This window comes from Lutra lutra, chromosome 17 (genome assembly GCF_902655055.1).
Source record: "Lutra lutra chromosome 17, mLutLut1.2, whole genome shotgun sequence".
In the NCBI taxonomy this organism is placed as follows: Eukaryota; Metazoa; Chordata; class Mammalia; order Carnivora; family Mustelidae; genus Lutra; species Lutra lutra.
In genome coordinates this window covers 19,058,967-19,079,820 of record NC_062294.1, presented here as the reverse complement: position 1 = coordinate 19,079,820, position 20,854 = coordinate 19,058,967, and the positions used below count along the sequence as shown (strand labels likewise).

The 20,854-nt window shown below is 54.1% G+C and overlaps 2 protein-coding genes across 3 annotated transcripts in view; both read left to right on the top strand.

Annotated features, from left to right (window-relative positions):
• BEAN1 (brain expressed associated with NEDD4 1) overlaps positions 1-7,652 on the top strand; it is a 35,347-nt gene extending 27,695 nt beyond the window's left edge. For both annotated transcript variants that reach the window (XM_047712507.1, XM_047712506.1), the window contains exons 4-5: positions 4,275-4,425; positions 5,399-7,652. In XM_047712507.1, coding sequence (XP_047568463.1) covers positions 4,275-4,425; positions 5,399-5,738 — 491 coding nt within the window. In that variant the 3' untranslated portion in view covers positions 5,739-7,652. The remainder of the gene's footprint in view (positions 1-4,274; positions 4,426-5,398) is intronic.
• Positions 7,653-13,971: 6,319 nt separating this feature from the next.
• On the top strand, positions 13,972-16,904 carry LOC125089967 (uncharacterized). The gene is given in 4 exon segments (XM_047712505.1): positions 13,972-14,587; positions 15,215-16,284; positions 16,286-16,326; positions 16,329-16,904. Coding segments are annotated over 4 exon segments (1,509 nt in total). The 5' UTR covers positions 13,972-14,245; the 3' UTR covers positions 16,385-16,904.
• The last annotated feature ends 3,950 nt before the right edge of the window (positions 16,905-20,854 follow it).

The window sequence follows — 20,854 nt, the reverse complement described above, 5'->3', positions numbered from 1 at the left end:
AGGAGTGCAAGGCTCTTGCCCAGACATGCCCACTCCCAGTAAGGAGCTAGAGTTAGGGTTAGGGTTAGAGGAAACTCCACACCTCTGCATATGCGCTTCCTAGGTCCACAGTGCCATTCCCTACACTGCCCCCCCAACAACAGACAAAAGCCTACTTGTCCTTCAGGCCCACCTCAAATGCCAGCACATTCTGCCCAGGTAGAGTGGAATCACCCTTCCCTGTACTTGCTTAGCATTTGCCCACACTTCTGCCAATGCCCCTGTCATGGGATGGCGGGGTTGCACCAGGGAAAACAGGACCTGTGGGTAGCTCTTGACCAGTGGGGCCCATAGCCCAGCATAGGATCTCACCCAGAGAAGATGTTCCATCAGGGAAGGAACCACCCCATTTCCTCCTCACTGCAAGAGCTGTGTTTGCCCATTTCTTTTTATTTAGTGTTTTATTTTTTTAAAGTCATCTCTACACTTGACATGGGCCTCGAACTCACAACCCTATGATCAAGAGCCACCCAGGTGCCCCTCGCCCATTTTAAAGACCAGGATACCAAAGCACCTTGTTGAACAGCCTGGAAGTTCCCAGGCCTTGAGGAGCCTGGTACTTAGAGCATGGGAGAGGGGCCCAGAGTAAATCCCAAGCTGAGGTTTGAGGTCGACCTTGGCCTTGAGGAGAGAGATGGGCCTGGAGGCCCAGGGCCGGTGCCCCATGAGCAAGGCCCTGGCCCTGATCTCTGGAGTTAGTGGTGTGACAGCAGGTCACAGCCAGGCCACACCCGGCATCAGGCCTTTGCTGCCCAGTGCTGATGCGCGCAGCCCTGCTTCCCTGTCCCCATGGGTGCCCGTGTGTAGGGTTCCTGCCTCCTTGCCCTGCTTAGGTTCTCAGCTCTTGCTTTGGCACCTCCATGAGGCCTCAGCGGGGAGAGGCACTGACGCCCCCCATAGCTTCCTGCAGCTTCTTGGAGGGTGCACAGGGGTGCCAGGAGCCTCGGAAGGAGGCCGGCGAGAAAGGAAGCACCCCGTGCCTCACTGTGGGGAGGGCAAAGCAGCAGAGCACTGACAAGCACCCACCCGGTAGTCCTGGGGACGCTTCTGTCCTCCAGACACCCCCTTCCCCTGGCTGCACGGACTCGGGCTCTCCTGCTCTCTCTCCTAGCGCTCTGCCTGCGCCTCCTCAGACTTCTCTGTGGATTCCTAGTCTCTGAGGAGAGGAATGGCAAGGTGTCTCCGAGCCAAACCCTTGGCCCCAGGTCCTCTCTCTACACGCACTCCTGGCTCCACCTCAGCCACCTGCCTGTTTCAGGTGCTACCGGTCACCCTCGGCCAGGGATCCCCCAGGCGTCTCTCCTCAAGGTCTCACAGGCCCCTCAGAACCAGGGATCCAAAATGGCCTTCATCTTCCACGTCTTACTGTACGACCCGGGGAAAGTGGTCTAACCACTGTGCAGCTCAGGCGACTCACCGGCCCGATGGGTACATGGGGACCCACCCCTAAAGGGTACTGTGAGGACTAAGTCGCACAAAACCTGGCTTCCGAGTCTGTGCTCAATACATGTTAACTCTTTTCATTCTTTCTCCCTCGAGAAAACCTGAGCCAGGGCCACACTGGTGACACTGGCCGCGGCCCCTTGCCGGCCACCTAACCGGCAGCTGCCAGGCATTCTCTGCAAGGCAACCTAAGTGACTGACCTGGGAACACGTCCATCCTCTGCTCAACAACCTTCAGTGGCTCCCCATTGCCCTCAGGACAAAATTGGCCCTCCTCTGCCTGCGCACAGAGTCCTTCTGCCATCCAGCTGGGCACAGAGAGAAGAGCCAATAAATGTTTGAGAATGAATGAATGAATGAATGGGCGGGCCAGTGAGTGAATGAAAGAAATTCTATTTCTGTAAGATGGAAAGATCTTCAGCTTTAGGAGGCAGATCGGGTCTCTCACTTGCCGGGGCTTTAGAGCGAGCACCCCCACCTCTCAGTTTCTGCATCTGAGAGCAGGAGGCGGCCACAGCACCTCTCACAGGTGTGGGGTGAATGTGGTTATGGAGACGAGAACACAGCAGGTGCCCGTGGGTGCAAATTCCTGTTCTCCACTCCTGGGCTTGTGGAGGGACGTTTACCTCAGATTGGGGTTAAATCATGAGCTGAAGGGTTTCTTGACTTTGGCAAAGGGGAAGGGAGATCTCACTCCCCATGAGGTGGCTAGGGGGACTTCCAGGGGCCTAGACCATTGGGGTCTGTGCTGACGTGGAAGTAGGGAGAGGAGATGAGAAAAGAATTTGGGGAGTTGAAATGAGGGGCCAGGGGAGTCTTTCCAGCTGTTCCTCAGGAATTCTGTCTGCGCTGAGCTGGGTCAACTCAGGATCGGGGTCTGAGCTAGGTGAGCGCCTCAGAGCAGCCTCAGTTTCCCTAAGCTGTTCAGCCTCTGGGAAGCCCCAGAAAAGCTGCCCAAGCGGAGAGGGGCACGGCAGTGTTGGGCATGCCCATTAGCTGTCGGGCGTGCCACCACAGCTCTCCCACCATGGTCTAGGACACGGCCTTGGCTTTCCCAAGGTTGAGACAAGCCATAACCTCCTGCGTGGTGGGTGGGCCCCTCCTGGTCCCAGAGCCCAGAGGCCCACATCCCACCTCTATCCTCACCCTATTTCATGCTTTCTTCTTTCCTGAGTTTCTTCCTCAAGTTCTTCCAGAAATTCTCACCCTTCAGCTGGTGCCCTAAAGGGAAACAAATCTCATTTCAGCTCCTTTTTATAGCATGCGTTATGGGGACCTTTTTCCTAGTAGAAAAGTAATATGTGTTCACCGTGGGAAAACCTTTAAAATACAGAAAATATAAAGAAGAAAATAAGGGTCATGATCCTGTCATCAAGACAGAGCCACTGTTAACGTGTCTGGAATATTTTCTTCCAAGAGTTTTCTCAAGGTCCATAGATAACCCCAGGATTATACCTGCAGATAGAGTTTCACATCCAGATTTTTCTACTCGCTGTCGTATCCGGAGTGGGCAAAAAGAGATGAGGGGAGTGGAAAGAACAGTCTTTAGGGTTATAGCGACTGTGCATGAATTCCAGCTCTGTGGCCCTGAGCCTCAGCTTGTAGAATGGAGAACGGAGACAGATATCCTCAATGTATAAGATGGGGATGGACGGTGCTGGTGACCTCAAAGCAGGTCTCTAGCCCCACCCCAGACAGATAAGCCCCACCCCCTGATGTGGCCTCCTGGTCTCTGAAGGGAGGAGCCTGCTGAGACCCCAGTGTGGGTGGGGAGACCTCATGCCTCAGCCATCTTTGCAGCTCCACTGTCCCCTAGCCTCTGCCAGAACTGCCAGAAACAGGGAGGTGGAGAGCTTTATAGAGTGAGGAGCCAGGCTATTGAGCTGCCCTCTGGTCCTACCAGTAATTTGTTGTGTGACCTCTGGCAAGTCGCTGAGCCTCTCTGAACCACACTTGTTGAATGCATGTGCTCTATCAGCACCTCCTAAGCAGTGTTACTAGATCCAAGAAAAGAAGAGTCTGTAATCAAATGCTGCCCAAGTACTGTCAAATGCAATTCTCAGCTGCAGGACTTTTCAGAGCCTTTAATGTACTACTATATGGTAAACATACAAACAAAACAGCAGAGAAGACAGTATATGGAGTGGCCAGAATTCATTACAGAAGTGCCTATTCTCCTGGGATAACTAAGGGAATAACGTATGGTTGGGCGCAGGGAGAAGGGAGGCCTGACCCCAGAGACCTCTGTAGCCCTCATTCCCTGACTCTCCAGTTTTCATGTCCCAGCCCTTCTCCACAGTTTCAAGGCTTCCTTTGCACACCACACTCTTATTTCTAATCTCCTTCCTTAGCTCAGCTGTTCTTTCCTTCTGCCCAGTCTGTCCCTCTTCTCTTGGCTAATTCCTAGATAAGACCCAGCTTTAGGAGCCCCTCCTCCAGGAAGGCCTCCCTGACCTCCAGGCTGAGTCAGCTCATCCCTGTTCCCACAGGGCCAGTGCTGCATCTATCAAATCTGATGACTCAGTACCAGGCTGTCACCAGGACAGGCTGCTCACCACCCTGGGAGCCCCACCAGGGCAGAACCCACTCCACTTCCTCTCAGAGACCCCATGCCCAGCACAGCAGTGGTGCTTACATTCTGGGGCTAGCTCTGAGAGAATGACAGGCCGCTGGGGTTGGTGAGGGACCAGATGGTGAGCTGGAGAGCACAGGGTCTCAGTGGCCTCAGCTACACATGTAGGACCCTCCCTGCTCCCGGTCTAAAGCCCAGGCTGAATGTCTGTCCCCTGCAGTGTCTGATGGGCACACGTACAGTCGCTCGAGCCACCGGATACGCTACAGCTGTAGCCCTATCGAAGACTGGTCCCCTCCCTTGGACCTGAGTTCTGATGGGGACGTGGATGCCACAGTGCTTCGAGATATGTACCCAGATTCTCCACCGGGGTAAGGAGACTTTTGGGGGAGGAGGGCAGGAGCCGGAAGAGCACTGGGTGTGAATCCCCACCCCCACCCAGGGGAAATAGCAACATCTCCCCCAAATAGTGTAAATGCAGAAAATCTCTGGATGTGGCCATCTCCTGACCAAGCAGGTCCCAATGACACAGGGCATGATTCAACAGATGTCACTGGAGAAGGAGAAGCTCAGCTCCTTCTGACTGGTGTCAGGGGATGGGGTGGAGGGTCCAGGCCCCAGCTCCTTAGTATGCACCCCCAAAACCCAAACCCCATGCACTGGGTCAGGCCTCACTGTGTCCAAACTGCACTCATGGCCATCAGGTAGCCCAGTCCCACTGGGGAATTCTTCTCTGGGGGGCCTGTAGGTTCTCCCTGGCACCCTCAGGCAGATGACCCACAGGTTAGTAGTTGGAAAAAGAAGAGAGATCAGGGCCTCCATTGCTTCCTTACCAGGAGACCCCTTTGGCCCCACAAACAGCCACAGCCCCATCACCCTGTACCTCTTTCCCTCTGGGGGGCTGTGAGTGCTCTTTTGCTCTACACCTATGGGTTTCTGAGGAGCCCCAGGGTCTCCTCCTAAGCCTGGAAGGGCCGCTTCCATGACTTGAGGCCCAGGAGAGTCAGACAGGCCGAGGTTGCTGCCCCAGACCATGCACTCTCAGTGCCGGCTGGGAAGCTGCTCCATTGGCTGCGGCCACTGTTCTGAGCTATCCAAGACCCCGAGTTCAGTGACTTGCCCAAGCACGTTCACACGAAGCCCGGGCTGAGTCAGGACTAGAATCCAGTCTCAGTGGTTCGGGGGTGCCTTTCCTGGGGGGTTTGGAGGGTTTCATTAGAGCCAGCATGACAAACCTCCAGGGCGACCGTCCCTGTCACCAGGCTCCCAGCCCTCGGGAAAGCCCCCACACTGGCCCCTGAAGCCAGGTTCCCCTGAGCCCTGAGGGAGCCTCTTCTCTTGTAGTTATGAGGAGTGTGTGGGGCCAGGAGCCACTCAGCTGTATATCCCCACGGACGCACCACCGCCCTACTCGCTGACCGACTCCTACCCCGTGCTGGATGGCATCATGTATGGGGGCATCATCTACAGCCCCGGCCGATACCAGCAGGCGCAGAGGATCCTGGGCCAGCCTGGCCTCCACACCATCTCCATGGATACCCTGCCCCCTTATGAGGCCGTGTGTGGGCTTGGCCCCCCATCAGGTCTGCTGCCGCTGCCGGGCCCAGAACCGGGGCCCAGGAGCTCCCCGGGCTCACCCACCCCGACCCGGGCCCCGGCCTCTGGTCCAGAAAGGATTCTGTGAGTGACCCAGCCAGCCAGGTCCTGCGGTCCCTCGGGCTGAGCCACAAGGGCGTGCACATACACAGATACACACACAGGCTTACAAGGGCATGCGCACACGCACACGCACACACACACAGAGATGCACACACAGCACTCCCACGTGCACACATACATACACAGTTTGTACACCTACACACACACACAGATGCACACACAGCACTCCCATGTGCACATACAGATAGCTTATACAAGTACACACACACACACAGCTGTGCACACACTTCTACGTGCACACACAGATGAACGGTTTGTACATACACATACACGCTGACACACATGCACACACGCATCCAGATATGCACCACACATGTACAGACATGTGAATACACACAGCCCCCCTCCCACATCCACACAAACCCATCTGCTAAGGTTTCATTAAAAATGAAGCTCTCTTGACCTCCCGTCTCCTCCCCAGCCTATTGGTTATGCCTTTGCAGGCAATGCTGGGAGAAGACAGTTGGAGAGGGACAGGGCCTTGCTCCCCCCTCTCCCTGGCCTGTTTGCCTCTGCCCTCGCCTGGCAGGCTGTGCCCAAACTCTGATTCTGCCTCCAGAAACTGCCCGACCCTCCCAGGTCGGCCCCCTGCCCCCACCCCCACTCCAGGGCAACACGCCCTCCTGGGCAGTGGGACAGGCCTCAGTGAGGTTCAGCCACACACTGGACCCCTCCCTCAATTCCAGGGCAGCCACACTATCACCACCCTGACACTTACGGGGTGAGGGACATGGGCCTGGGGGCCCAGGCACAACCTGGAAGCCCTCACCGCCCCCCCCCGCCCCCTCCCTATCCCAGTGCCCCCGGCCTCATGGCGCTGGCGGCGTTATTTTGGAGGGCCCCCACCCCAAGCGACTGGTGATGAGCAGGGTCCTTGGCGGGTGTACGACAGTGGTGGTGGTGGGTTACAGCTGTCCCCGTGTCAGTCCAACCACGGCCCAGGGCTGAGGGTCTTCAAAGAAGAGAAGGGTGGCCTGGGCACAGCTCTGAGACAGAGACGTGGCCCCTCGCTAAGTGCGTGCCCAGCTGACCACCATGGCCCGAGTGTGAGCTGTCTACCCTTCCCCAGGGCGGCAGCTCCTAGTTGGGAATCGTGAGCTGATGCATTCTGCCCCTGCCCTCCAGGGCACTTGCAGAGATGAAATACTGGGGAAGCGGGCCCCTTAAATACTAGCATGCCACCATGAGGATCTGGGCCTCACCGCCAGAGGCACCCGGAAGGGGATATATGGGTGTGCCTGCTTACAGAGTGGCCCACAACTCCCAGCAATTTCCATCTGAGAAGATGGATGAAGACCCAGCCTGCCAGAGGGAGGCAGCCGAACAGCTTTGCAGAGTGTCCCGCCAGCATTGCCAGCGGCAGGAAGTGGAAACCTCGAGTCCACCCTGCCTCCCCCCGCCGCCACCCACCCCTGCCCCCCATTTCCATTCTTCTAATGAAGGGCTAAGACATTTCAGTAATCCCTTTCTTGAGAAGTAGGGTGACAAGGATGGCAACCGTGAATTTTACTTTCTGTAGAAATAGGGTTTCTTCCGGTGCAGAACCGAAAGGAATCCGTGCAGAGGTTCTGTGGTATCCTGAAGCACCCGACTCCGCCAGGAAAGGGACCTTGTTTACAAGCAGTTCTGTCCGCCTCTGTGATGTACTGTTTTCTAGGCAAAAAATATCTGTCTGTTGTACTGTATAGCCTTTAAATGCACTCCAGGGATGGGACTCTTTTAAGAAATGCATCCTGCTTCTGCAACCCTAGAGAGTACTGTGGGAAAAAAGATAAAAATCCCTAAGTACTCACCAGTGTTTGAGGGATGGAGCTAAACAGCTTTTCTCGTTCCTGGTTTAAGCGCTAAATAAGCAACAATGTATCTTTTCTGTGTTCAAAATAAATATATCGTATCAATAAAAATATTGCAAAAATAATATTCTCGAGGAGTGCGTGTGGTAAGGGGCTTGGGCCATCGTTCACATGTAAGGAAAGTTAAGTAAATAACAGCAAATCGGAAGTACCTTCCTTCTCTCAAGAGGAGCAGCCCTGAAATCTTGTCACTTCCCTGTTGACACGGCTATTGGGGTAGTCAGGGACTTCCACGCTGACTCGCTTCTTTTCTTAACCTCCCTGAAACACAGCTTCATCTCTCTGAGCCGTGGTCAGTGTAAATGTCACCAACACGGGCCATCAAGTTTTGGACTTGACTTTAGGATCCCTGGACACTGAACTTTCTCCTAGCCCAGCAGTTGATTCTCAGCACCCTGATGGTTTCGACTACCAGGAAGCGGGTAGGAGGACTGGTAATTAGACGGAGATGAGTTGCTTTCTTCCCCTTGCAGAAATTCTTTTCTGTGCTCTCCGTAGGTCCTCAGCTTTGTTCATTAATCCCTTCTCTGACAGAGGCTGGTTGCCTTCCTCTGTCACCCTTACCTCCCACTCAAACTCGAGTGGCATCCACCAGCAGAGTCCTAGACCTAGGAGTACCCTGAAAGTGGGGCTCAGTCCTGAAGAAAGGTGCCACGCCAGTTCCAGGTCCCAGCCATCCTGCACCCACTCCAAGCCCACACTGCCACCTGCTGGCCGCCTGCTGCCACTGTTCAAAGCCAACAGGTCTGCCTTGGAAAAATAGCACGCACTTCCCTTCTCTCACATTAGCAGTTGTAGACAGAACCTGTTTGGGTTCTGAACTGGTCCTCCACCCTGGTGATATTCCGTGAGGCTTAGCCAGTCAAGCATTCTAGTCTCAGGAATCCCGCCTGCCCCCCAGCCTCTCTCTCTGGGCAAGCCAGAGGCCTAAGCACCCCTCCCTGTATGCAAACTAATCACACCTCTGACCTCAACACCAGTGTGTGTGGCTCAGGGGCCACCTCTGTGCTCTGGGGCCCTCTCGTCCAGAATGAATGTGGCACCACGGCGATGGTGTCCAGCCACTCCAGCGCAAACTACACCAACACCCAGTTCCAACGACACACAGGATCCCCCACCAGCCCAGGAGACTGCGGGGCTTGGCGTTTCCTGCCTCCCCCATCCATGACACACCCTGTGTCTACACATGGCGCCACATGCAAGGTCGTACGGCACACTCCTACAAGGAGACTGGCCTCTCTCTGCCACGACCTGAGGGGTGGGGCCGAGCAGCACACCCCAGGCAGTGGGGCTCATCAGGGGCCCAGTGAGAGGGGAGGTGACAATCTCAGGATGGTGGGAACAGGATGGGGCAGGACCAGGTCCTGGGACAGGAGGAGGGCACCAGGCGTTGATGAGGGAGGTGACCCAGGAGCACCCAGATGGAGAGGGCAGCAAAACAAGGAAGGAAAGGAAGCCAGTTCAGGGTGTTGTGGTCACACAGGTCCCCCTCCGAGGAGGCAGTGGAGAGCACACCTCAAAGTCAGCCACCAGACAGGAAAGGAAACAGCACTCACAGTAGCTCACAGACTCTCAAGGGCCATCGTTTCTCCTTGTCCCTGGTGCAGCCAAGCGGGCTTCTGTGGCCAAAGAAAGTCTTCAGATGGGGGAATGCCGCGGCTGGCAGGTAAAGTGATCCCCACAGTCAGCAGGCTCTGCCACCGGGCCAGTATGCACAGGCACGGCGCACTCCAAGGTCTCGGAAGGGCACCACCAACATTGACCGCCCATGAGAAACCCGAATCACCCAAGAGAGGAAGGCGGGTTGATACAGTCTGGCCACCCACAGCCGCCCCCTCAGAACACCACCTGGCTCGAAATAACTAAGCCTGCCCCCTCACATGCACACAGAGGGGTCTCTCACACCAAGTTCCTCGCAACACCCTCCGACACACGCTTATGTGTGCTTCACTCAGCTCACACCGCCCGTAGCCACACACACGCCCGCTTGGGCGGCTTTGGGGCACACACACCAGTGCCCCCACACTAGGCGCCCACACGCTCAGGGGTCCCCCGTGCACACTCCGAGGCCACCCACTTCTACTCAGGTGTCACCACTGTGTCCACCTGATGACTGACCAGGTCACGGACATGAACGGTAGAACGACAAGCAGTTCCAGCGTCTGAGAGAGTGAATCTTTGGTCGTGGGCTCTGCTCTGCTTGACCTCACACTGAACCTCCCCAGTCAGGTGAACTCTCTCAATCAGAGCTAATTACTCGGTCAGGCCTGGTATGTTGGGGCTGGGGGCTGGGCACGCCCTTGCCCCCCAGGGTCGCAGTCCCCCTGTGCCTGCTAGGCATCTCTCCCAGGAATCCCAAGGCTCCAGGTCCCCAGCCCCTGCTGTCACAGCCCCACACTAACTCCTCCCCAGCCTGACACCTGAGGTCCTGGGGCTGGCCAGCATTCTGCTCCACAGCTGGGAGCTGCCTGCTCCATGACCCACCACAAAACCACACCACCTGGATTACAGGGAGAGGGGGGCAACTTTTGAAAGGGGAACCCTCTATCTTCTGGCAGGTTCTGAGACCCATTACCTATCTCCATGACTCAATTGCAAGAGACAGAAACCCAACTTGAACCCTCTTAAGAGTATTTATTGACTCATGTAACTAAATTGTCCAAGTGATAATTCTGACTTCAGGCTCGGCTGCATCCAGGAGGTCCAAGAATATGGGCAGGTGTATTGCCTCTCTTGGCTCTGTTGCCCACCATGTCACCTTCATTCTCCCAGAGGAGCAATGGCTGTGGATGCCCCAAGTCTGTGTTGGCTGGCTCATGGCCCAACCTCAGGGCCTATCTCACTGCTGGGCTCTGACATCTCGTCCTCTTGCCCTCCCTTCCCTTCCTGGCCTGTCCCTTTGTATTTGAGCCATCCCTGCCAGACTTGGATGATTCTTCTCTGAGTGGCAAACCCCAGGGATTGGGGGGCCTTATGAAGTGGACAACTGACCAGAGCAGTCTGTTCAATTACAGTGGAAACAAATTCCTCTGTGTGTAATGGCCTGGAGGAGGGTAAGTGCAGACTTCCAGACTTGGGAGCCCCTGACCAGGCAGCACCCACCCCTGTAGTCCCTATGGGTCCTGAGTGTCCCTGAGCTCCTAGGCTTTGCAGGGGACTTGGGAGCCTTTGGGCAGCAGGGATAGCTGTGAGGGAAGGCTAGGTGCTGGGACCCAGACGCTTGGCTGTCCCTACTTCTGTCATCAGTTCACTGTGACTTTGAGCCAAGTCCTTTCCTTCTCTGGACCTCAGGACCCCCACCCTCCCCGACCCCACCACAGCTCCCGCATATCTCCAGTGCCCCCCTCACTCTCCGTCTCCTGCATTGTCACCAAAGTTAGTCAGCCCGGCAGGCAGAGAAAGGTTCTCACTAAGCCAGTCACTCACCAGAGGGCCCAGACAACAACACCAAATCCAACAGTTGACGAGGCCGCAGAGGTCTGGTGGGGAGGAAGCTGGTCCTGGAGAAGCTGAGCTGACCCAGGCACCAGAGGACAGAGTGGGAATTCCAGGCCCCCGGCCCAGCCTTCCCCACCACACTCTTGGCCCACCCTAGAGACACAATTCACAGGCACGATGGACTTCCCCAGAGCTGAGGAACAAGATGTCCAGAATGAGTGAAGTGGTTATATCAATAAGTAACTAAAAGCAACAGAAGAATTACACGGGATGGGGGGTGGCAGTGGAGATTAAATTGTGTGTACCAATTTTGGCTATTAATAGGGAAAAAAGGGGGTGCCGGGGTGGCTCAGTCCATTAAGCATCTGCCTTCCACTCAGGTCATGATCTCAGGGTCCTGAATCAAGCCCAAATTGGGTTCCTTGCTCAGCAGGGAGCCTGCTTCTCTCCTTCCCTCTGTCTGCCGCTTCCCCTGCTTATGTGCTCTCTCTCTCCGTGTGTGTCTCTCTCTCTGTCAAATAAATACATAAAGTTTTTTTTTTTTTTAAATAGGAAAAAAAATACAAGCCACTCCAGCCCGCTCCTTAGGGAACAAATCCACCTGGGGCCAAGGAGAGAAACAGAAACGAAGAGACGATGAGAATGAAGGCCCTTCCGTGTTAGACACACACACACACCACCACCACCACCTTTCCTTGGCCTGGCGATGGCCTCTTCCACAGAGCTCAGTGGCCTGGAACTCTACATATCCCCTCGCCCAAATCCACCATTCCCCCTTCTCTGCCCTTATAAATCTTTGGCATCAAGGGAAAAGCATGGCTTGGGTCTCATACCTCTGGCATGGTAAGCTGCGTAACAGCCTCCGAAGATGTGCAGGTCCAAATTCCCACAAGCCGAGACTGTGTTAGTTTCTGTGGCGAAGGCACTCAGAGGAGGCAACGAACCCGGGTTATCCAGATAGACCCAATAGGATGCCAGGGGTCGTCCCCAGGGGAAGGCCTCAGGGTCAGCATAAGAGAAGACGCGCCAAATTGAAGGGGCGGAAGAGGAGAATGAGAAACTGACACCTGCTACCCTCCAGGACGGGCTCGGGAGGAGAGGTGCTGCTCCCTGGCAACCCATTATCAAGGAGTCCTCCAATGAGAAAGTGACTTCCCAAGCACGGGGATAGAATTCCCCTTGGGCCGCAGGGCTCAAGAGAGGTTACAAGAGGCAGGGGAGCTAGAGGCAAGGATCCGAGAGCCCCCAGATGTGGCGAGGCCAGGTCTGAGGCAGCTACAAGGCCAAGCACCAGGCAGATGCCCTTCCTGGTGACTGGAGGGCCTGGAGGCCAGCCTGGTGTCACAGAAAGCTGATGAGAAAGAATCCTGGGCTGAGTTACTACAGGTCACACCACCCCCTCCTTGGGGCTCTCCAAGCTGTGAGCCACCCCAGGGCTGGGGCTTTGTCTTGTTGGCTTCTGAAGCCCCCAGGACGGCATAGACGGGGACACAGGCTGGCTGCCCAGGGACAGCTCTTCCCCAAGAATCACGGGAGGACATGAAAGGGGACCCAGCGTCTGAGAAGTCAGGATAGAGTGCACGTGCTGCGCCCCACCCCCAGAAACTCATACCCTAACACCTGCTCCAGAAGTCCTAGAGCCGAGGAGCGAGGGGACCCTTCAGTAGCCCAGCAGAATTAATTTGGCCACAGGAAACTCTCACATAAGACTGATTATGAACCCCCAGTAAGGGCTCCCTGTGGAGCACCCTTTGAGAAATGCTGACCTGCACGGAAGGAGTGAGTCATTGAGTGCCTGAATGAGTGAATCATGACTTAATTAAGTATTGGGTGATTGAATGGAAGGAAGGAAGGAAGGAAGGGAGGGAGGGAGGAAGGAAGGAAGAAAGGGAGGAAGCCCAACTCTGAAAACTGTCCCTCACCCATATCTCCCCAAATGCACCTTGCCCCACCATGTGGGAAGGGGCTCAGACAGTGGGATGAATCCAGATCCTAACCGTGCTGCCCTAATTTATACCTGGGTCTGTATGAAAAGAGAAAATCTCCTCTGTTGTCATTTTTTTTTAAGATTTATTTATTTATTTGACAGACAGAGATCACAAGAAGGCAGAGAGAGAGAGAGCAGGCTCCCCGCTGAGCAGAAAGCCCGATGCGGGGCTCGGGGCTCGATCCCAGGACCCTGAGATCATGACCTGAGCCAAAGGCAGAGGCTTAACCCACTGAGCCACCCAGGCGCCCCATCCCTATTGTCATTTTAATCTACTTCCTCCTGAGGGAACCCTGGGATCTGGTGAGATTGCAGCATGATCCCCACCCCTCCGGGGCCATAGGGCAGAATTTGAATCTCGAATCTAAGTATAAACCAGTGAGCTATAAAACAAAAATGAAAACGGATGGCTGAAGGCTGGGAGGGAGAGAGATGGTCAAGGGTCGAGAGTACACGGATAACTATTGGGCTCTGTTACCCCAAAAGCAGTCCAAGGACTGGTGTACATTTTCTTTGGGCAGTGATGGCAGGAAGCACAGGAGAAGTAGGGAACGAAGACAAGGGAGGGACGTGAACCCACAAAGCGTGCCTTCGTGAGCAGGTTACTGCTGTGGGCCACCGCGGGGGGCAAGGGCGAACACACCTCGGAACTGTCCCACCGAGTGCAAGAAGCCAGGGCGTCTGTGCGCCCACCCTGCTTGGCTGGCCGAGGGCTGGGCCCGGGTGTTAACACCCTGGCCCTCGCCGTTTGTTCCGCACACCAGCAGAGCACACTCCTGTAGCCAGAGAACATTCTCAAGCAGGAGCGTAAGGACCTTGGCCAGGCACATCCGGAGTGGGCTGAAGGCTACAGGCTGGCACGGGTGCGGACGGATGTGGGTGCTGCTGTATCTGCCTTCCCATTTGGGGACGGGCGAGGACGGAGCCTGAACTTGGCGCTGCACCAGGGAGGCGGTGGGGGGTGGGGGGGGTGGGGAGATGGCCTAGCCCCAGCCACTCTCAGGTCGGAGCCCCCCAGAGTGACAAGCAGTGGTGGGCCGGGCCGTGTGCAGCTTTCTCTTTTGCTGGCACACTTCCTCCTCGGCTTCCTGTCTGAGCGTTGGGGCGGGCCAAAGGCGGGCCAGCCTGGGCCTGGCCTGGGGAGGCCCACGGCTTTCCTCGGCTTTCCTCGGCACCCAGGCCCTTGGAGCCACCATGAGCCAGCCTCGACCCCCGGGCCTAGAGGAGGCTGCCCTGGAGTCTCTCCTGGGTGACCTCGTCAGCTACTACCAAGAGGAGGCAGGGGCAGGCCGGCTGCGGGTCTGCAGGGACGCAGCCCTCACCCACAGGGCCCAGCGGCTCTTGGCCACAGGAGCCCCCTCTCGGTTCTATCTGCCTGAGCTTCTGGTCCCTGATCCGGGGACCACTCACTCCCAGGGGGCGCCCAGCCCTGCCCAGCATGTCTGCCACAACTTGGTACAGGCACTAGAGTTTCTGGAGCTCATATCTGTCAACCTACTTCTGTTTCCCTGGAAGAAGGAAATCAGGTCCTTGAAGGTAGGCACCACCATGCCTCTGAGCAAAGGGGTCTCGGGTAGGGGCCAGAGCTCTGCATCTGGCAGGGGACAGCATATCCATCCTGTCCACTGACTCTGGTCCCATTTTACAGGTGGAAAAACTGAGAGCAGAAGAGGTTAATGCAACTTATCCATAGTCACCAGCTAATAAATAGCCCAGATAGGCCTCAAACTCAGGCAGCACAGCATCCAGCTGCTAGACCATACCGCCTCTCCAGAGAGGAGGAACCGAGGAACTCATAATCAACAAGGGGAGGAATCTGGCTCTGGAAACTTTAATCCCTTCAAGCTCCAGGCCAGGACTGCTGGGTTGGGAGCCAGGATATCGGAGCCTCACCCCAGCTCAGTTACTCTCTTGCTATGTTTAACTTGAGCCCAGGTCCTGTTCAGTCTCTAGGCCTCAGTGTGCCCTTCTGTAAAATGGGACAGAGGATAACATGATCATGGACCAGATTTCCATTCTGGCCAAATGCTCCAGACCACTGCTTCTCAAGAGCCTCCAATGCCCCCAGCATCAGCCCTCAGTCCTGCCTGGCCACTCACTGCCACTCACAGCCACTCTGCTGCATTGTGTCCCATCTCTAATGAATACCCCTGTTGGTTCCAGACATACACTGGGAACTTCGCCTACCGGGTGCAGCCTGTACTTTCCAAACACACGATGCACACCCTTCTGGGCAGGCTGGGCTACGCGGCCACCTCCGAGGCAGAGTTTTCGCTAGTCCAGGCCACCGGCAAGGAGGACGCCAAGCAGATGGTGTTTGAGATCTTCCTGGCGAGAGCTGCATGCAAGACCATTCTGGAAACCTCGAGCAGGCAGGTCCTGGGACTGGGAAAAGAGGAATCGGCCAGGCCCCACTCCAGGCGCAGCTCAGGGAGAAGGCTGGTAAAGGCCCACAACTGCCCCGAAGGGACCCGGCCAGGTCTGGGGCCCCCAGAAGGGCTGGGGTCTGAGAGGGCCCTGGCTGAGGCCCCTGACCATCAGAGCACAGTGCCGGAGGCCCTGAGTCTGTCTGAGGTCTCGACATTGCCCCGCACCCCCCTTGCTGGCCCCCTGCTCCCCTTAGACTCCCAGCGGGGCGCCAGCACATACTCAGACAGTGAGGAGTTCTTGACCTGCTACAGTGACCTTGTTCTGCACCACACACCCTTGTTCCCCAAGGACCTTCTCCCGAGCAGCCTGAAGGGAGGGCAAGTCCAGGGCCCAGGCCTGGCTCCCAGCCCACCTTCAGGTGAGGCAGTCACCTCCTTAGCTAGCAACAATGAGTGGTCCCTGGTCCCTGATGCAGCTCCTGAGAACACAGTGGTCACTGTACCCAGCCAGCTCTGCCTGACACCAGGTCCCCAACTGTCTGGGAAGTCCTTGGACCCAAAGCCAGAAGTAGAACCAGAGCTGGCCACCCCTGGCACGGACACTGTTCCTCCAAACACTTCCTCTGAGATGGATGAGCTCTGTGAACGCCTCTCCCAACTCCTTGGACCCCCGAGGGGCCACCCGAGGGGCTTCCCAGGCCCTGGGCTTGAAGAGAGTGAACTAGAGCCTCTCAGGGGGCCAGAGCCAGCCAGCAAGGGTGGCAGCCCAGACAATATGGTCACTCAGCCCTGGAGGGCGATTCCTACGCCCTCTCATGTACGAGAGCCCCCCAACACTCACTATCTCCTTCCTGTGGGAGCTGGACCACCCAAGACCACCATTCAGGCAACAGCTGAAAATGTCACCACTGGTACCGGGACAGACACCCTGACTGAGGACACAGCTCTTCCACCAGGGAAGTGACTACTCAGGCAGCAGAGCTGGGACCCACAGCTTGACAGGCACAGGGAGAAGTCTGCTCATCTGTCCCTCGGGTCCCAGCCCTGCCACCTACTGACTGTGGAACTTTGGGCCACTCACTGTCTCTGAGCCTTGTTTCCTCATGGGTAAAGCGAGTGTGGTGAGACCCACTCACAGAAAGCTGGGAAGAGCGAGAGAGATGAGGGGTGCACAGCGCCCCCTCTTGCCTCCCTCTGGGTACTTCCTGTCCCTCCAAATCCTTTGGGCACCTCCGAGGAGCAGTTTCCTTCAGCATCCTTAAGGCACCTGTCACAGGGCAGATGAAAAGACAGCTGTGTAGATAAACAGACTCAGATTATACTCTGAACCTGCTTAGGCTCCTCTGTCAGCCTCCCCTCTCTCGCTGCTAATTTCTGGTTAACAGAGAACAAACCTGGGGCGCCTGGGTGGCTTAGTCAGTTAAGCACCTACCTTCGGCTCATCTCATGGTCTCAGGGTCCTGGGATCGAGGCCCACATTGGGATTTGGCTCAGTGGGGAGACTGCTTCTCTCTATCACGCTCTCACTCTCTCTCCCCCACCCCCTCTCCCCACTGCTCATTCTCTCTCCCTCCCTCAATAAAATCTTAGGGGAAAAAAAGAGAGAGAACAAAACCACACTTTGGTGCTCAGGATCATATGCTGGCTCCCCATCCAGCGGTCGGGTTTCCCCTCATCTGGGCTGCGTCCCCCCTCCACCAGCCACCTCTTGCTCCCACATGTGTGCGCAAACACACACACACACACTTGCACACAATGGGTACATCCAGACGTGCTACTCTCCCCATAGGACTCCCCATGCAAGCAAATGACCCCATTTATGTACAAGCTGAAGCCAGAGGTCCCTGTCTAAACCAAGTTCCAGGATTCTCTTGCTCAATTTTCTCCAGGGGCTCCCAAGGCCACAAGCCTCAAAGGCTCACTATCCTGTGGACCTCATCTTGCGCCCTCTCCCCAACCCCAACCCACTTCAGACAAGACACACTGGTGTCTTCTAGGTTTCCCAACAAGCTAAGCCAACTCCTACCTCCCAGCCTCTGTGCAAACTGTTCAGTTCCCCACTCTGCACCCCATCCCCATCTTTCTTGTTATTCACAAGTCACCTTCTTGGAGAGACCCCGGCCACCCATCTATCACATCAGCTTGGTTTATTTTCTACACGAAGACATTTCATTGATTCATTTTTCCATTTCCCACACTAGAACATAAGCTGAGAAACTTCCCCTTGACTCATTCACCATGGTTTCCAAGGATCCATCAAATGAAACCATTGAGTAGAAAACTTAGAAAAAACAGATGAGGGGCACCTGGGTGTCTCAATAGGTTGAGTGTACAACTTTTGATGTCGACTGAGGTCATGATCTCAGGGTTGTGGGATCGAGCCCCGAGTCAGGCTCCGTGCTCAGCTCAGAGTCTGCTTGTCCCTCTCCCTCTGTTCCTCCCCCACTTGCACTCCCCTCTCTAATAAATTGATAAAATCTTCAAAAAAAGAAAATACAGATGAATATGAAAACAAAAGCAGAAGTTACCATAATATCCACCATTGGGAGGTACTCAATGTTATGGTGTTGGCCTAATTCCTTTTGGTATGGAGCCCAGAGCGGGGCTCAAACTCACAATTCTAAGATCAAGACCCAAGCTCATATCAAGAGTCAGACACCCAACCAACTGAGCCACCCAGGCACCCCTTGGTCTTTTCTTGTAAATGTGGGATTGTATATTTATAGTATTGTGTTCTACTTTTATTTCCCAGGAAGAGAATTATTTCAACTAATTTTAAATTTAGAGAAAAGTTACAAAACAACACAAGGAATTCCCTTATACTCCTCCCCCCGCTTCCCCGGAACATGACATCTTACATAACCACAGTATGACTGTCAAGAACAGGAAACTAATACTGATACAGCGTTAACAAAACCACGTACCTTTTAAAAATTTCATCAGTTTTCCCATTACTACACTTTTTCTCCATTCCAGGATCCTATTCAGGATCCTACATGGCATTTGTTATTTTTCTTTCCTCTCCTCCTGTCTGTAACACTGTCTCAGTCTCTTGTCTTTCATGATCTTGATGCTTTGGATCAAAACTTAATACTGACCAATTTTACTTCATTGAATGTCCCACAATTTAGGTTTGTCTAGTGTGGTGGGTTTTTTAATGGCTGAATTATGCATTTCTGGCAAAATATCATGAAAAAACTGGGGCAGCTGGGTGGCTCAGTGGGTTAAGCTTCTGCCTTTGGCTGGGTTTGTGGTCTTGGGGTCCTGGGATCAAGCCCCACATCAGGCTCTCTGCTCAGCGGGGAGCCTACTTCCCCTCTCTCTCTGCCTGCCTCTCTGCCTACTTGTGATCTCTGTCAAATAAATAAATAAAATCTTTTTAAAAAATCACGAAAAAGGGGCGCCTGGGTGGCTCAGCGGGTTAGGCCGCTACCTTTGGCTCGGGTCATGATCTCAGGGTCCTGGGATCGAGCCCCGCATCGGGCTCTCTGCTCAGCGGAGAGCCTGCTTCCTCCTCTCTCTCTGCCTGCCTCTCTGCCTACTTGTGATCTCTCTCTGTCAAATAAATAAATAAATAAATAAATAAATAAATAAATAAATAAATAATCTTTTTTAAAAAATCATGAAAAAACTTTGCTGTGTCCTTGGTGCCTCTTATCGAAGGGTTCATGACATTAACACTCCTTATTACAGGTGACACTTACCTGCTGCATCCCTGGAATAAATCCCCTTGTCCTAGGAGTCCTGGTTCCTTTTATTGGAGAATGATGTTTAGACACCAAGACCCAGGTGCCAGGTGTGCTCACTGTTACCAGGTGTCACTGCTTCCAAGCCTATTCAGGGGATGGTCAGGAAACACAGGGATATGTCCTAACCCATGCATATACACATGTGGCTCTACTTCCGTAACTACATAGAACTTCAAAACCATGAGTTTATACTGATACCTCTGCTTCTAATCCAACCTCACTGGGTTTATTCTACCTGTCCCCTTTTATTTATAACTTCCTTCTCTAGAAGAGAATGAACCCAGCTCTCTTAGTTTACAGTCTACTTGGGGCACCTGGGTGGCTCAGTGGGTTGAGTCTCTGCCTTCAGCTCAGGTCCCTGGTATCAGGGTCCTGGGATTGAGCCCTGCATCAGGCTCTCTGCTCAGCAGGGAGCCTGCTTTCCCCCCTCTCTCTGCCTGCTTCTCTGCCTACTTGTGATCTCTCAATCTGTCAGATAAATAAATGAAATCTTTAAAAAAAATTTTTTTACTGTCTTCTTATGTGTTCGAGTCTATTACTGTAATTCCAGAATTGCTGACCATACCTCCATGAGAAACACTTGTAAATCTATAGGACAGCCATCTAGGAAGAGTGATTTTTGCTTTTACTCTTTCTGCATCCAGTCAAAATACTGTTTTCCAGTTACTCAGGCTACTTCTTTATTCCCATTCCCCTGCCCTCCAGTGTGGTCATTTTTTCATTTGCCACGCTGTCAGGATCAGCTACGTTCGTATTCTGTGTTCCATTTCCCCTACGTTCTAGTTGATCTTGTTTATTGAAGGGGTAAAGTGACACATTCTTAGGGTTCTAAGAGTCAGTGACACAAAGTTACATTCACACAAGAATCATTCCCTTCTCCTCCCTGCAACCCCATCCCATCCTTCCCTCTCTCCAGCCTTCGCTCACCAGTCTGTGCAGTTTCTGGATTATCCTTCCTGCATTTCCTCTGCATCTGTGTAGTTCTTAGGTCTCTTCTTCCTTTTTATAGGAAGTAACGTACCAAAGATACTCCTTTGGATATTGGTTTGTTTGCTTGTTTTCACTCAACATTTCTTTACATCCTGGAAATCACACCTGTTCAGAGTTTCCTCATTCTTTTTTCTACTCCACTGTGTGGCTGCACCGTAGTTCATTTAGCGATTATGTACGATCTTTCGGTTGTTTCCAATTATTTTGCAGTTAAAACCAATGCTGCAATAAATAACCGGTGCATGGATATTTTCATATTGTAGGAAGTATATATTGGAACCCGGAAGTGGGATTGCTGGGTCACAACGTAAGTACAGGTGTAGTTTGTTAGCTGTTGTCAAACTTCTCTCCAGAAGGGCTATACAAACGTGTACTCCCACCAGTAACGTATGTGAGTACTTGTTTCCCCACAGCCTCACCAACAGAATGTGTTTGTTGTTTTGGATTGGTTTGGTTTGTATTGCCAGTCTGGTAGGCGAGAAATAGTATGTCACTGTTCTTTTAATTTGCTTAGTCCATTTGGGCTTTTATAACAAAATGCCACACACTGCTGACTTACATACAACAGAAATTTATTTTTCACAGTTCTGGAGGCTGGAAGTACAATGTAGTGCCACTATGGCTGGGTTCTGGCGAAGGTTCTTGGCCAGTTTGCAGACTGCTGTCTTGCTGTGTCTTCACATAATAGAAGAGGC